This window comes from Petromyzon marinus, chromosome 82, assembly GCF_048934315.1.
Source record: "Petromyzon marinus isolate PM22_M1 ecotype Great Lakes invasive population chromosome 82, UKy_Petmar_22M1.pri1.0, whole genome shotgun sequence".
NCBI classification, from domain to species: domain Eukaryota; kingdom Metazoa; phylum Chordata; class Hyperoartia; order Petromyzontiformes; family Petromyzontidae; genus Petromyzon; species Petromyzon marinus.
In genome coordinates, this window is record NC_133747.1 from 4,252,581 (window position 1) to 4,272,723 (window position 20,143).

Below are 20,143 nucleotides of genomic sequence, written 5' to 3' on the forward strand. Positions count from 1 at the left end.
TTCACCCACAGCTCTCTCCTTCACCCACAGCTCTCCCCTCACCCACAGCTCCCTCCTTCACCCACAGCTCTCTCCTTCACCCACAGCTCTCTCCTTCACCCACAGCTCCCTCCATTACCCACGGCTCCTTCCTTCACCCACAGTTCTTTCCTTCACACACAGCGCTCTCCTTCACACACAGCTCTGCTCATTCACCCACAGCTCTCTCCTCATTCATCCACAGCTCTCTCCTTCACTCACAGCTCTCTCCTAATCACTGAGGCTCACAGAGCCAGACTAAGGCTCCCAAAGGGCTCAGTGTTAATCAATGGGACTCACAGATCCAGACTAAGGCTCCCACAGGGTTCAGTGTTAATCACTGAGACTCACAGATCCAGACTAAGGCTCCCACAGGGTTCAGTGTTAATCACTGAGGCTCATAGAGCCAGACTAAGACTCACACAGAGTTCAGTGTTAATCACTGAGGCTCATAGAGCCAGACTAAGGCTCCCACAGGGTTCAGTGTTAATCACTGAGACTCACAGAGCCAGACTGAGGCTCCCACAGGGTTCAGTGTTAATCACTGAGACTCACAGAGCCAGACCGAGACTCCCACAGGGTTCAGTGTTAATCACTGAGATTCACAGAGCCAGACTAAGGCTCCCACCGGGTTCAGTGTTAATCACTGAGACTCACAGAGCCAGACTGAGGCTCCCACAGGGTTCAGTGTTAATCACTGAGGCTCACAGAGCCAGACTAAGGCTCCCACAGGGTTCAGTGTTAATCACTGAGACTCACAGAGCCAGACTAAGGCTCCCACAGGGTTCAGTGTTAATCACTGAGAATCACAGAGCCAGACTAAGGCTCCCACAGGGTTCAGTGTTAATCACTGAGACTCACAGAGCCAGACTAAGACTCCCACAGGGTTCAGTGTTAATCACTGAGACTCACAGAGCCAGACTAAGGCTCCCACAGGGTTCAGTGTTAATCACTGAGAATCACAGAGCCAGACTAAGGCTCCCACAGGGTTCAGTGTTAATCACTGAGAATCACAGAGCCAGACTAAGGCTCCCACAGGGTTCAGTGTTAATCACTGAGAATCACAGAGCCAGACTAAGGCTCCCACAGGGTTCAGTGTTAATCACTGAGACTCACAGAGCCAGACTAAGGCTCCCACAGGGTTCAGTGTTAATCACTGAGACTCACAGAGCCAGACTGAGGCTCCCACAGGGTTCAGTGTTAATCACTGAGACTCACAGAGCCAGACTAAGGCTCCCACAGGGTTCAGTGTTAATCACTGAGACTCACAGAGCCAGACTGAGGCTCCCACAGGGTTCAGTGTTAATCACTGAGACTCACAGAGCCAGACTAAGGCTCCCACAGGGTTCAGTGTTAATCACTGAGACTCACAGAGCCAGACTAAGGCTCCCACAGGGTTCAGTGTTAATCACTGAGACTCACAGAGCCAGACTGAGGCTCCCACAGGGTTCAGTGTTAATCTCTGAGACTCACAGAGCCAGACTGAGGCTCCCACAGGGTTCAGTGTTAATCAAGAGGATGCAGAAATGCAGAGGTGTGAATCGTCGCTTTATTAACGTCGCAATGTCCTCCTCGGGTGGGTATGTGAGTGGGTGAGTGGGTGGCTGAGTGAGTGTCTGAGTGAGTGAATGAGTGAATGGGTGAGTGAGTGGGTGAGTGAATGGGTGGGTGAGTGAATGGGTAGGTGAGTGAGTGAGTGGGTGAGTGAATGGGTGAGTGGGTAGGTGAGTGAGTGGGTGAGTGAGTAGGTGAATGGGTGAGCGAGTGGGTGAGTGAGTGACTGGGTGAGTGAGTGAGTCGGTGGGTGGTTGAGTGAGTGAGTAGGTGAATGGGTGGTGAGTGAGTGAGTGTCTGAGTGAGTGAGTGAATGGGTGAGTGAGTGGGTCGGTGGGTAGGTGAGTGAGTGAGTGGGTGAGTGAGTAGGTGAGTGGGTGGGTGAGTGTGTACGTGAGTGAGTAGGTGAGTGTGTAGGTAAGTGGGTGAGTGGGTGCGTGGGTGGGTGAGTGAGTAGGTGAGTGGGTGAATGGGTGAGTGAGTGGGTGAGTGGGTAGGTGAGTGGGTGAGTGAGTGAGTGGGTAGGTGAGTGAGTGGGTGGGTGAGTGTGCAGGTGAGTGGGTGAGTGGGTGAGTGAGTGAGTGGGTGGGTGAGTGAGTGAGTGGGTGAGTGACTGAGTGGGTGGGTGGGTGAGTGAGTGGGTGAGTGAGTAGGTGAATGGGTGAGTGAGTAGGTGAGTGAGTGGTTGAGTGAGTGGGTGAGTGAGTAGGTAAGTGAGTGGGTGAGTGAGTGAGTGGGTGAGTGAGTGGGTGAGTGGGTAGGTGAGTAGGTGAGTGAGTGGGTGAGTGAGTGGGTAGGTGAGTGAGTGGGTGAGTGAGTGAGTGAATGGGTGAGTGGGTGGGTGAGTGTGTAGGTGAGTGAGTAGGTGAGTGTGTAGGTAAGTTGGTAAGTGGGTGCGTGGGTGGGTGAGTGAGTGAGTGGGTGAGTGGGTGAGTGAGTGAGTGAGTGGGTGAGTGAGTGAGTGAGTGGGTGAGTGAGTTTGTAATGATGATGAGACACTCTAATGATGACAATGCTGCTACCGATACCAAACACCCACACAAACAGCTGTCCCACTGATACCACCGCTGTTACCATTCTGGTACCACCATCGTTTGGAACCACCGCTGGTACCACCACCGCCACCACCGCTGATACCATTCTGGTACCACCAACGCTGGTACCACCACCGCCACCACCACCGCTGGTACCATCACCGCCACCACCGCTGGTACCACCACCGCTGGTATCACCACCGCCACCACCACTGGTACCGCCACCACCGCTGGTACCACCACCACCGTCAGTGAGCGGCGAACCCACTGCGGGTCTCCGATTGGCCAGGATTGGTCGATTTCGCGCCATGTGACCACGGTCAGGTGACCACGGTCACGTGACCACGGTCAGGTGACCACGTTCTCACGGTCACGTGACCACGTCCTCACGGTCACGTGACCACGTGCGCACGGTCACGTGACCACACGGTCACGTGACCACTCAGTCACATGACCACACAGTCACATGACCACACAGTCACATGACCACACAGTCACATGACCGTGCACTGCTCCGGGGCTTCTGGGAAGGCGGCTGGGCCTGGGAAGAGGCTGGGAGCCTGGAGGGGGGCGGGCGACAGACAGACACTTACATACAGACACTTACATACAGACAGACACTTACATACAGACAGACACTTACATACAGACAGACACTTACATACAGACACTTACATACAGACACTTACATACAGACACTTACATACAGACACTTACATACAGACACTTACATACAGACACTTACATACAGACACTTACATACAGACACTTACATACAGACACTTACATACAGACACTTACATACAGACACTTACATACAGACACTTACATACAGACACTTACATACAGACACTTACATACAGACACTTACATCCAGAAACTTACATACAGACACTTACAGACAGACACTTACATACAGACACTTACATCCAGAAACTTACATACAGACACTTACATACAGACACTTACATACAGACACTTACATACAGACAGACACTTACATACAGACAGACACTTACATACAGACACTTACATACAGACACTTACATACAGACAGACACTTACATACAGACAGACACTTACATACAGACAGACACTTACATACAGACACTTACATACAGACACTTACATCCAGAAACTTACATACAGACACTTACATACAGACAGACACTTACATACAGACAGACACTTACATACAGACACTTACATACAGACACTTACATACAGACACTTACATACAGACAGACACTTACATACAGACAGACACTTACATACAGACAGACACTTACATACAGACACTTACATACAGACACTTACATACAGACACTTACATCCAGAAACTTACATACAGACACTTACATACAGACACTTACATACAGACACTGACATACACTTACATACAGACACTTACATACAGACACTTACATACAGACAACAACAACAACAACCGCCATTCGCCACTAAGTGGCGGTGACGTCACCACGACGCTTGTGCCAGGCTATGTGCACCCTGAGGCCACGTGAAGTGTCGAACGCCCGCTGGCAGGTGGTCACGGGGCAGACCCAGGTGCCACGGGTCGACTGACTGAGATGACTGGCTGATGCACCACCTGTGCCCCCTACTGTGCCAACCTGCTGTGCTTTAGCCACCCGGCGCTCCGCTCGCTGTTGTGAGCGTCGCTCCTCCGCCCTCCGTTGTTGTTGGAGGGCGACTGCCTCCAACTGCCCAGTAGCATCCTTCACGAGCCTCCTCCACAGAGGCCGATCTTGACACCGCTGGTACCAGTCATCGGCAAGTCCACTCAGCTCCACGTCCTCCTGTACCACATCACTCCATCTCTTCTCTAGCCCGTGCCGCGCCCGCTTAGCCCCCTCAATCCGGCCAAACAAAAGCTGTTTCGGCATGCGGTGGCTGGGCATGCGGGCTACATGACCCAGCCATCGCAGCCTTGCCTGCCGGAGGAGCTCACCGATGGGACCCTGCCCAGATCTTTCAAGGATTTGTGAGCTCCTCACACAATCCAGTCTGGTTAAACCCAGGATGGATCGTAGGCAGGCCAGCCTAAATGTTTCTAACCGGCGAAGATGTTCCATTAGGGGGGTCCACGTTTCGCAAGTGTAGAGAAGGGAGGGAATGACCGTGGCCGAGAAGACCTGAAGCTTAGTGCGGAGCGACAGACCAGGTAGCTTCCACACAGCGTTACGCAACCGATGAAAAGATATTGCCGCTCGACTGATTCGGAGTGAGACCTCTGCTGTTAAACTGGAGCCAGTCATAAGCACACTGCCCAGGTATGGGAAACTCTCCACTCTCTCCACAACTGCCCCATCACCGATTGGGAGTTGTGGGGGTGGAGTGTCCGATGGTACAAAATACCCAGGCAGGTGCTTAGTTTTGGTGGGGCTGATGGTAAGGCCCCACCTCTTAGTGGCACGCTCCAGTCTCAGCAGCAGCGTCTCCAACTCCTCCTCTGACTGAGCAGCTATTACCAAGTCATCAGCATACATAACGTGGTTGAGCAATAGGGAGCCATCCCTTGACCGCACCCGGGCATCGATTAGCCTCCCATTATATCTGTACCATATGGAGATTCCCCCGGTACAGCTATTGAAGGCTTCACGAACTACGTGGTCAAAATAGATGTTAAATAATGTGGGAGCCAGAGGACATCCCTGTCGCACCCCAAGGTGTACAGGGAATGACTCTGACTCCCGGCCACGTAGTTTTACCCGGGCCCGCTCACCATCATGAAGGTCCTTAATGATCGTGAGCAGAGGGTCAGGTACTCCAAAAGCACGAAGAACGACCCAGAGCCCAGGCCTACTGATGGTATCATAGGCCTTGACCAGGTCAATAAAGCAGAGATGTAGGTCTTGTTGGAATTCCCTACACCTCTGCTGTAGCAGACGGACAGAAAATATGGCATCTGTGCTGGACCGCCCTTTCCTGAAACCGCATTGGGGCTCCGCAAGCCTCTCCTCAGCGTGCCTGGCAAGGCGATGCTGAATAATCCTTGCCAGGACCTTTCCCGGCACACTGAGGAGTGAGATGCCCCTGTAGTTGTTACAGTCTGTGCGGTCCCCCTTCTTAAAAAAGGGGGACCACCAGGGCATCCTTCCAATCCTGCGGAACCCGTCCAGTGGTCCAGACTGTTGTTATGATGTCATATAGGGCAGTCTGTGCACAAACGCCACCCTCCCTCAGCATTTCGCTTGGGAGATCATCTCTGCCCGCTGCCTTTCCTGGTCTCAGACTCCGGATCGCCTTCAATACTTCCTCAGCAGATGGCACCTCAGCCAGCCACTCACAGGGGGTGACTTCATCCAATATTTGAGGCACCGCAGCCTCAGCAGGGTCATCCTCACTTTGTGCCACAGTGTTTTCCTGGCTGAGGGATTTTCCCTCCCCCAGGACCTCACAGAAATGCTCAGCAAATCTGCGAACCTGTTCCTGGGGGTCGGAAATTGGATCACCGTTTTTTCCCCTAATGATGGTAATAGGTGTGGCGCTGCAGGTTACTTTTTTGATGGAGTTAAATAGAGATTTGTGATCACGGGCCACTGAGGCAGACTCTATCTCCTAAGCAACCCGCGACCATACAGACACATACAGACACTTACATAAAGACACTTACATACAGACACTTTCATACAGACACTTACATACAGACATACACTTACATACAGACACTTACATACAGACACTTACAGACAGACACTTACATAGACACTTACAGACACACACTTACATACAGACACTTACATTCATACAGACACTTACATACAGACACTTACATACAGACACTTACATACAGACACTTACATACAGACACTTACATACAGACACTTACATACAGACACTTACAGACACTTACATACAGACAGACACTTACATCCAGAAACTTACATACAGACACTTACATACAGACACTTACATCCAGAAACTTACATACAGACACTTACATACAGACACTTACATACAGACACTTATATACAGACACTTACATACAGACACTTACATACAGACACTTACATACAGACAGACACTTACATACAGACACTTACATACAGACACTTACATACAGACACTTACATACAGACACTGACATACACTTACATACAGACACTTACATACAGACACTTATATACAGACAGACACTTACATACAGACAGACACTTACATACAGACACTTACATACAGACACTTACATACAGACACTTACATACAGACACTTATAAACAGACACTTACATACAGACACTTACATAAAGACACTTACATACAGACACTTACATACAGACACTTACATACAGACAGACACTTACATACAGACACTTACATACAGACACTTACAGACAGACACTTACATACAGACACTTACAGACAGACACTTACATACAGACACTTACATACAGACAGACACTTACATACGGACACTTACATACAGACACTTACATACAGACACTTACATACAGACACTTACATACAGACACTTACATACAGACAGACACTTACATACAGACAGACACGTACATACAGACAGACACTTACATACAGACACTTATATACAGACACTTATATACAGACACTTACATACAGACACTTACATACAGACACTTACATACAGACACTTACATACAGACACTTACATACAGACACTGACATACACTTACATACAGACACTTACATACAGACACTTACATAGAGACAGACACTTACATACAGACAGACACTTACATACAGCCACTTACATACAGACACTTACATACAGACACTTACATACAGACACTTACATAAAGACACTTACATACAGACACTTACATACAGATAGACAATTACATACAAACACTTACATACAGACACTTACAGACAGACACTTACATACAGACACTTACATTGAGACACTTACATAAGACACTTACATACAGACACTGATACACTTACATAGAGACACTACTTACAGACACTTACATACATAACCTTACATACAGACACTTACATACAGACACTTAGACACTTACATACAGACAATTTACATACAGACACTGAGACACTTACATACAGACACTTACATACAGGCACTTATATACAGACACTTACATACAGACACTTACAAACAGGCACTTACATACAGACACTTACATACAGACACTTACAAACAGACACTTACATACAGAAACTTACATACAGACACTTACATACAGATACTTACATACAGACACTTACAGACACTTACATACAGCCACTTACATAGAGACACTTACATACAGACACTTACATACAGACACTTACATACAGACACATACAGACACTTACATACAGACACTTACATACAGACTTTAAGACACTTACATACAGACACTTACACACAGACATTTACATACAAATACTTACATACAGACACTTACATACAGACACTTACATACAGACACTGAGACACTTACATACAGACACTTACATACAGACATTTACATACAGACAATTACATACAGACACTGAGATACTTACATACAGACACTTACATACAGACACTTAACATACAGACACTTACATACAGACAATTACATACCGACACTTACATACAGACACTGAGACACTTACATACAAACATTTAACATACAGACACTTACATACAGACACTTACATACAGACACTTACTTAGACAATTACTTACAGACACTGAGCCACTTAAATACAGACACTTACATACAGACACTTACATACAGACACTTACAAACACACACTGACGTACAGACACTGAGACTTACATACAGATACTTACATACAGACACTTACATACAGACACTTACATAAAAACATTTCCATACAGATACTGAGACACTTACATACAGACACTTACATACAGACACTTACATACAGACACTTCCATACAGACACTGAGACACTTACATAGACACATACAGACGCTTACATACAGACACTTACATACAGACACTGAGACACTTACATACAGACACTTACATACAGACACTTACATACATAACCTTACATACAGAAACTTACATACAGACACTTACATACAGACACTGAGACACTTACATACAGACACATACATACAGGCACTTACATACAGACACTTACATACAGACACTGAGATATTCACATACATACACTTACATACAAACACAACATACAGACATTCACATACAGACACTTACATACAGACACTTACTTAGACACTTACTTACAGACACTGATACAATTAAATACAGACACTTACATACAGACACTTACAAACAGACACTTACAAACTCACACTGACATACAGACACTGAGACTTACATACAGACACTTACATGCAGACACTTACATACAGACACTTACATAAAGACATTTACATACAGATACTGAGACACTTACATACAGACACTTACATACAGACACTTACATACACACACTTACATACAGACACTTACATACAGACACTTACATACAGACACTTACATACAGGCACTTACATACAGACACTTACATAGACACTTACATACAGACACTTACATACAGACACTTACATACACACATTTACATACAGACACTTACATACAGACACATACATACAGACACTTACATACAGACACTTACATACAGACACTTACATACACACACTTACATACAGACACTTACATACAGACACTTACATACAGACACTTACATACAGACACTTACATACAGACCCTTACATACAGACACTTAGACACTTACATACATACACTTAGACACTTACATACAGACACTTACATAAGACTCTTACATAAAGACACTTACATACAGACACTGAGACACTTACATAGACACTTACATACAGACGCTTACATACACTTACATACAGACACTCAGACACTTACATACAGACACTTACATACAGAAATTTACATACAGACACTACATACAGACACTGAGACACTTACATACAGACACTTACATACAGACACTGAGACACTTACATACAGACACTGAGACACTTACATACAGACACTTACATACATACACTGAGACACTTACATAGACACTTACATACAGACGCTTACATACAGACAGACACTTACATACAGACAGACACTTACATACAGACACTTACATCCAGAAACTTACATACAGACACTTACATACAGACACTTACATACAGACACTTACATAGAGACACTGACATACACTTACATACATACACTTACATACAGACACTTACATACAGACAGACACTTACATACAGACACTTACATACAGACACTTACATACAGACACTTACATACAGACACTTACATAAAGACACTTACATACAGACACTTTCATACAGACACTTACATACAGACATACACTTACATACAGACACTTACATACAGACACTTACAGACAGAGACTTACATAGACACTTACAGACACACACTTACATACAGACACTTACATTCATACAGACACTTACATACAGACATTTACATACAGACACTTACATACAGACACTTACATACAGACACTTACATCCAGAAACTTACATACAGACACTTACATACAGACACTTACATACAGACACTTACATAGAGACACTGACATACACTTACATACATACACTTACATACAGACACTTACATACAGACAGACACTTACATACAGACACTTACATACAGACACTTACATACAGACACTTACATACAGACACTTACATAAAGACACTTACATACAGACACTTTCATACAGACACTTACATACAGACATACACTTACATACAGACACTTACATACAGACACTTACAGACAGAGACTTACATAGACACTTACAGACACACACTTACATACAGACACTTACATTCATACAGACACTTACATACAGACACTTACATACAGACACTTACATACAGACACTTACATACAGACACTTACATACAGACACTTACATACAGACACGTACAGACACTTACATACAGACAGACACTTACATCCAGAAACTTACATACAGACACTTACATACAGACACTTACATCCAGAAACTTACATACATACACTTACATACAGACACTTACATACAGACACTTATATACAGACAGACACTTATATACAGACAGACACTTACATACAGACAGACACTTACATACAGACACTTACATACAGACACTTACATACAGACACTTATAAACAGACACTTACATACAGACACTTACATAAAGACACTTACATACAGACACTTACATACAGACACTTACATACAGACAGACACTTACATACAGACACTTACATACAGACACTTACAGACAGACACTTACATACAGACACTTACATACAGACAGACACTTACATAAAGACACTTACATACAGACACTTACATACAGACACTTACATACAGACACTTACATACAGACACTTACATACAGACAGACACTTACATACAGACAGACACTTACATACAGACAGACACTTACATACAGACAGACACTTACATACAGACACTTACATACAGACACTTACATACAGACACTTACATACAGACAGACACTTACATACAGACACTTACATACAGACACTTACATACAGACACTTACATACAGACACTGACATACTCACATACAGACACTTACATACAGACACTTACATACAGACAGACACTTACATACAGACAGACACTTACATACAGACACTTACATACAGACACTTACATACAGACACTTACATAAAGACACTTACATACAGACACTTACATACAGATAGACACTTACATACAAACACTTACATACAGACACTTACAGACAGACACTTACATACAGACACTTACATTGAGACACTTACATAAGACACTTACATACAGACACTGATACACTTACATAGAGACACTACTTACAGACACTTACATACATAACCTTACATACAGACACTTACATACAGACACTTAGACACTTACATACAGACACTTACATACAGACACTGAGACACTTACATATAGTCACTTACATACAGGCACTTACAAACAGACACTTACATACAGAAACTTACATACAGACACTTACATACAGATACTTACATACAGACACTTACAGACACTTACATACAGCCACTTACATAGAGACACTTACATACAGACACTTACATACAGACACTTACATACAGACACATACAGACACTTACATACAGACACTTACATACAGACTTTAAGACACTTACATACAAACACTTACATACAGACACTGAGACACTTACATACAGACACTTACATACAGACACTTACATACAGATAATTACATACAGACACTGAGATACTTACATACAGACACTTACATACAGACACTTAACATACAGACACTTACATACAGACAGCTAAATACAGACACTCGCATACAGACACTGAGACACTTACATACAAACACTTAACATACAGACACTTACATACAGACACTTACATACAGACACTTACTTAGACACTTACTTACAGACACTGAGACACTTAAATACAGACACTTACATACAGACACTTACATACAGACACTTACAAACACACACTGACGTACAGACACTGAGACTTACATACAGACACTTACATACAGACACTTACATACAGACACTGACATAAAGACATTTCCATACAGATACTGAGACACTTACATACAGACACTTACATACAGACACTTACATACAGACACTTACATACAGACACTGAGACACTTACATACAGACACTTACATACAGACACTGAGACACTTACATAGACACATACAGACGCTTACATACAGACACTTACATACAGACACTGAGACACTTACATACAGACACTTACATACAGACACTGTGACACTGACATACAGACACTTACATTGAGACACTTACATAAAGACACTTACATACAGACACTGATACACTTACATAGAGACACTACTTACATACATTTACATACATAACCTTACATACAGAAACTTACATACAGACACTTACATACAGACACTGAGACACTTACATACAGACACATACATACAGGCACTTACATACAGACACTTACATACAGACACTGAGATATTCACAAACAGACACTTACATACAAACACAACATACAGACACTCACATACAGACACTTACATACAGACACTTACTTAGACACTTACTTACAGACACTGATACACTTAAATACAGACACTTACATACAGACACTTACAAACAGACACTTACAAACACACACTGACATACAGACACTGAGACTTACATACAGACACTTACATACAGACACTTACATAAAGACACTTACATAAAGACATTTACATACAGATACTGAGACACTTACATACAGACACTTACATACACACACTTACATACAGACACTTACATACAGACAATTACATACAGACACTTACATACAGACACTTACATACAGGCACTTACATACAGGCACTTACATACAGACACTTACATACAGACACTTACATACAGACACTTACATACACACACTTACATACAGACACTTACATACAGACACTTACATACAGACACTTACATACAGACACTTACATACAGTCACTTAGACACTTACATACAGACACTTACATACAGACACTGAGACACTTACATACAGACACTTACATACAGGCACTTATATACAGACACTTACATACAGACACTTACAAACAGGCACTTACATACAGACACTTACATACAGACACTTACAAACAGACACTTACATACAGATACTTACATACAGACACTTACAGACACTTACATACAGCCACTTACATAGAGACACTTACATACAGACACTTACATACAGACACTTACATACAGACACATACAGACACTTACATACAGACACTTACATACAGACATTTACATACAAATACTTACATACAGACACTTACATACAGACACTTACATACAGACACTGAGACACTTACATACAGACACTTACATACAGACACTTACATACAGACAATTACATACAGACACTTACATACAGACACTTACATTGAGACACTTACATAAGACACTTACATACAGACACTGATACACTTACATAGAGACACTACTTACAGACACTTACATACATAACCTTACATACAGACACTTAGACACTTACATACAGACACTTACATACAGACACTGAGACACTTACATAAAGACACTTACATACAGGCACTTATATACAGACACTTACATACAGACACTTACAAACAGGCACTTACATACAGACACTTACATACAGACACTTACAAACAGACACTTACATACAGAAACTTACATACAGACACTTACATACAGATACTTACATACAGACACTTACATACAGACACTGAGACACTTACATACAAACACTTAACATACAGACACTTACATACAGACACTTACATACAGACACTTACTTAGACACTTACTTACAGACACTGAGACACTTAAATACAGACACTTACATACAGACACTTACATACAGACACTTACAAACACACACTGACGTACAGACACTGAGACTTACATACAGACACTTACATACAGACACTTACATACAGACACTTACATAAAGACATTTCCATACAGATACTGAGACACTTACATACAGACACTTACATACAGACACTTACATACAGACACTTACATACAGACACTGAGACACTTACATAGACACATACAGACGCTTACATACAGACACTTACATACAGACACGGAGACACTTACATACAGACACTTACATACAGACACTGTGACACTGACATACAGACACTTACATACAGACACTTACATACAGACACTGATACACTTACATAGAGACACTACTTACAAACACTTACATACATAACCTTATATACAGAAACTTACATACAGACACTTACATACAGACACTGAGACACTTACATACAGACACATACATACAGGCAATTACATACAGACACTTACATACAGACACTGAGATATTTACAAACAGACACTTACATACAACACAACATACAGACACTCACATACAGACACTTACATAAAGACACTTACTTAGACACTTACTTACAGACACTGATACACTTAAATACAGACACTTACATACAGACACTTACAAACAGACACTTACAAACACACACTGACATACAGACACTGAGACTTACATACAGACACTTACATACAGACACTTACATACAGACACTTACATAAAGACATTTACATACAGATACTGAGACATTTACATACAGACACTTACATACACACACTTACATACAGACACTTACATACAGACACTTACATACAGACACTTACATACAGACACTTACATACAGACACTTACATAGATACTTACATACGGACACTTACATACAGACACTTAACATACAGACACTTACATACAGACACTTACATACAGACAGTTAAATACAGACACTTACATACAGACACTGAGACACTTACATACAAACACTTAACATACAGACACTTACATACAGACACTTACATACAGACACTTACTTAGACACTTACTTACAGACACTGAGACACTTAAATACAGACACTTACATACAGACACTTACATACAGACACTTACAAACACACACTGACGTACAGACACTGAGACTTACATACAGACACTTACATACAGACACTTACATACAGACACTTACATAAAGACATTTCCATACAGATACTGAGACACTTACATACAGACACTTACATACAGACACTTACATACAGACACTTACATACAGACACTGAGACACTTACATAGACACATACAGACGCTTACATACAGACACTTACATACAGACACGGAGACACTTACATACAGACACTTACATACAGACACTGTGACACTGACATACAGACACTTACATACAGACACTTACATACAGACACTGATACACTTACATAGAGACACTACTTACAAACACTTACATACATAACCTTATATACAGAAACTTACATACAGACACTTACATACAGACACTGAGACACTTACATACAGACACATACATACAGGCAATTACATACAGACACTTACATACAGACACTGAGATATTTACAAACAGACACTTACATACAACACAACATACAGACACTCACATACAGACACTTACATACAGACACATACTTAGACACTTACTTACAGACACTGATACACTTAAATACAGACACTTACATACAGACACTTACAAACAGACACTTACAAACACACACTGACATACAGACACTGAGACTTACATACAGACACTTACATACAGACACTTACATACAGACACTTACATAAAGACATTTACATACAGATACTGAGACACTTACATACAGACACTTACATACACACACTTACATACAGACACTTACATACAGACACTTACATACAGACACTTACATACAGACACTTACATACAGGCACTTACATACAGACACTTACATAGACACTTACATACAGACACTTACATACAGACACTTACATACACACACTTACAGACAGACACTTACATACAGACACTTACATACAGACACTTACATACAGACACTTACATACAGACACTTACATACAGACACTTATATAGACACTTACATACAGACACTTACATACAGACACTTACATACAGACTTTAAGACACTTACATACAGACACTTACACACAGACATTTACATACAAATACTTACATACAGACACTTACATACAGACACTTACATACATACACTGAGACACTTACATACAGACACTTACATACAGACACTTACATACAGACAATTACATACAGACACTGAGATACTTACATACAGACACTTACATAGAGACACTTAACATACAGACACTTACATACAGACACTTACATACAGACAGTTAAATACAGACACTTACATACAGACACTGAGACACTTACATACAAACACTTAACATACAGACACTTACATACAGACACTTACATACAGACACTTACTTAGACACTTACTTACAGACACTGAGACACTTAAATACAGACACTTACATACAGACACTTACATACAGACACTTACATAAAGACATTTCCATACAGATACTGAGACACTTACATACAGACACTTACATACAGACACTTACATACAGACACTTACATACAGACACTGAGACACTTACATAGACACATACAGACGCTTACATACAGACACTTACATACAGACACGGAGACACTTACATACAGACACTTACATACAGACACTGTGACACTGACATACAGACACTTACATACAGACACTTACATACAGACACTGATACACTTACATAGAGACACTACTTACAAACACTTACATACATAACCTTACATACAGAAACTTACATACAGACACTTACATACAGACACTGAGATATTCACAAACAGACACTTACATACAAACACAACATACAGACACTCACATACAGACACTTACATACAGACACTTACTTAGACACTTACTTACAGACACTGATACACTTAAATACAGACACTTACATACAGACACTTACAAACAGACACTTACAAACACACACTGACATACAGACACTGAGACTTACATACAGACACTTACATACAGACACTTACATACAGACACTTACATAAAGACATTTACATACAGATACTGAGACACTTACATACAGACACTTACATACACACACTTACATACAGACACTTACATACAGACACTTACATACAGACACTTACATACAGGCACTTACATACAGACACTTACATAGACACTTACATACAGACACTTACATACAGACACTTACATACACACACTTACATACAGACACTTACATACAGACACTTACATACAGACACTTACATACAGGCACTTACATACAGACACTTATATAGACACTTACATACAGACACTTACATACTGACACAAACAGACACTGAGACACTTACATACAGAAACTTACATACAAACACTTACATACAGACACTTACATACAGACCCTTACATACAGACACTTAGACACTTACATACATACACTTAGACACTTACATACAGACACTTACATAAGACTCTTACATAAAGACACTTACATACAGACACTGAGACACTTACATAGACACTTACATACAGACACATACATACACTTACATACAGAAATTTACATACAGACACTGAGACACTTACATACAGACACTGAGACATTTACATACAGACACTTACATACAGACACTGAGACACTTACATAGACACTTACATACAGACGCTTACATACAGACACTTACATACAGACACTGAGACACTTACATACAGAAACTTACAGACACTTACATACAGACACTTACATACAGACACTTACATACAGACACTTAGACACTTACATACAGACACTTACATACAGACTCTTACATAAAGACACTTACATACAGACACTTAGACACTTACATACAGACACTTACATACAGACTCTTACATAAAGAAACTTACATGCAGACAATTACATTGAGACACTTACATACAGACACTTACATACAGACACTTACATACAGACACTGAGACACTTACATAGACACTTACATACAGATGCTTACATACACTTACATACAGACACTCAGACACTTACATACAGACACTCTCATACAGACACTTACATACAGACACTTACATACAGACACTTACATACAGACACTGAGACACTTACATACAGACACTTACATACAGAGACTGAGACACTTACATACAGACACTGAGACACTTACATACAGACACTTACATACAGACACTGAGACACTTACATAGACACTTACATACAGACGCTTACATACAGACACTTACAAACAGACACTGAGACACTTACATACAGACACTTACATACAGACACTTACATACAGACACTTACATACAGACCCTTACATACAGACACTTAGACACTTACATACAGACACTTACATACAGACTCTTACATAAAGACACTTACATACAGACACTTAGACACTTACATACAGACACTTACATACAGACTCTAACATAAAGAAACTTACATGCAGACAATTACATACAGACACTTACATACAGACATTGAGACACTTACATACAGACACTTACATACAGACACTTACATACAGACACTGAGACACTTACATAGACACTTACATACAGATGCTTACATACACTTACATACAGACACTCAGACACTTACATACAGACACTCTCATACAGACACTTACATACAGACACTTCCATACAGACACTTACATACAGACACTGAGACACTTACATACAGACACTTACATACAGACACTGAGACACTTACATACAGACACTGAGACACTTACATACAGACACTGAGACACTTACATAGACACTTACATACAGACACTTACAAACAGACACTGAGACACTTACATACATACACTTACTTACAGACACTTACATACAGACACTTACATACAGACACTGAGACACTTCCATACAGACACTTACATACAGACACTTACATACAGACACGGAGACACTTACATAGACACATACAGACGCTTACATACAGACACTTACATACAGACACTGAGACACTTACATACAGACACTTACATACAGACACTGTGACACTGACATACAGACACTTACATACAGACACTTACATTGAGACACTTACATACAGACACTTACACACAGACATTTACATACAGATACTTACATACAGACACTTACATACAGACACTTACATACAGACACTGAGACACTTACATACAGACACTTACATACAAACACTTACATACAGACACTTACATACAGACACTTACATACAGACACTTACATACAGACACATAAATACAGACACTTACATACAGACACTGAGACACTTACATACAGACACTGAGATATTCACATACAGACACTTAAATACAAACAGTTAACATACAGACACTTACATACAGACACTTACATACAGACACTTACTTAGACACTTACTTACAGACACTGAGACACTTAAATACAGACACTTACATACAGACACTTACATACAGACACTTACAAACACACACTGATATACAGACACTGAGACTTACATACAGACACTTACATACAGACCCTTACATACAGACACTTACATAAAGACATTTACATACAGATACTGAGACACTTACATACAGACACTTACATACAGACACTTACATACAGACACTTACATACAGACACTTACATACAGACACTTACATAGACACTTACATACAGACACTTACATACTGACACAAACAGACACTGAGACACTTACATACAGACACTTACATACAAACACTTACATACAGACACTTACATACAGACACTTACATACAGACACTTACATACAGACACTTACATACAGGCACTTACATACAGACACTTACATAGACACTTACATACAGACACTTACATACAGACACTTACATACACACACTTACATACAGACACTTACATACAGACACTTACATACAGACACTTACATACAGACACTTACATACAGGCACTTACATACAGACACTTACATAGACACTTACATACAGACACTTACATACTGACACAAACAGACACTGAGACACTTACATACAGAAACTTACATACAAACACTTACATACAGACACTTACATACAGACCCTTACATACAGACACTTAGACACTTACATACATACACTTAGAC

At 41.1% G+C, this 20,143-nt stretch overlaps 1 protein-coding gene across 2 annotated transcripts in view; it reads right to left on the reverse strand.

Annotated features, from left to right (window-relative positions):
- Positions 1–1,553: 1,553 nt before the first annotated feature.
- The window catches only part of LOC116938089 (peroxisomal biogenesis factor 19), a 163,621-nt gene continuing 145,031 nt past the window's right edge, over positions 1,554–20,143 (reverse strand). Inside the window, exons 8-9 of one of the 2 annotated variants that reach the window (XR_012931228.1) lie at positions 3,030–3,166; positions 1,554–2,969 (exon numbers count right to left, since the gene is read on the reverse strand). Coding sequence is in view for 1 of the 2 variants with exons in the window: in XM_076057378.1 (XP_075913493.1) it covers positions 3,101–3,166 (66 nt within the window). In the remaining variant the exon portion in view is untranslated. Of the gene's footprint in view, positions 3,167–20,143 lie in introns of both variants that reach the window. The other variant, XM_076057378.1, reaches the window with a different exon arrangement.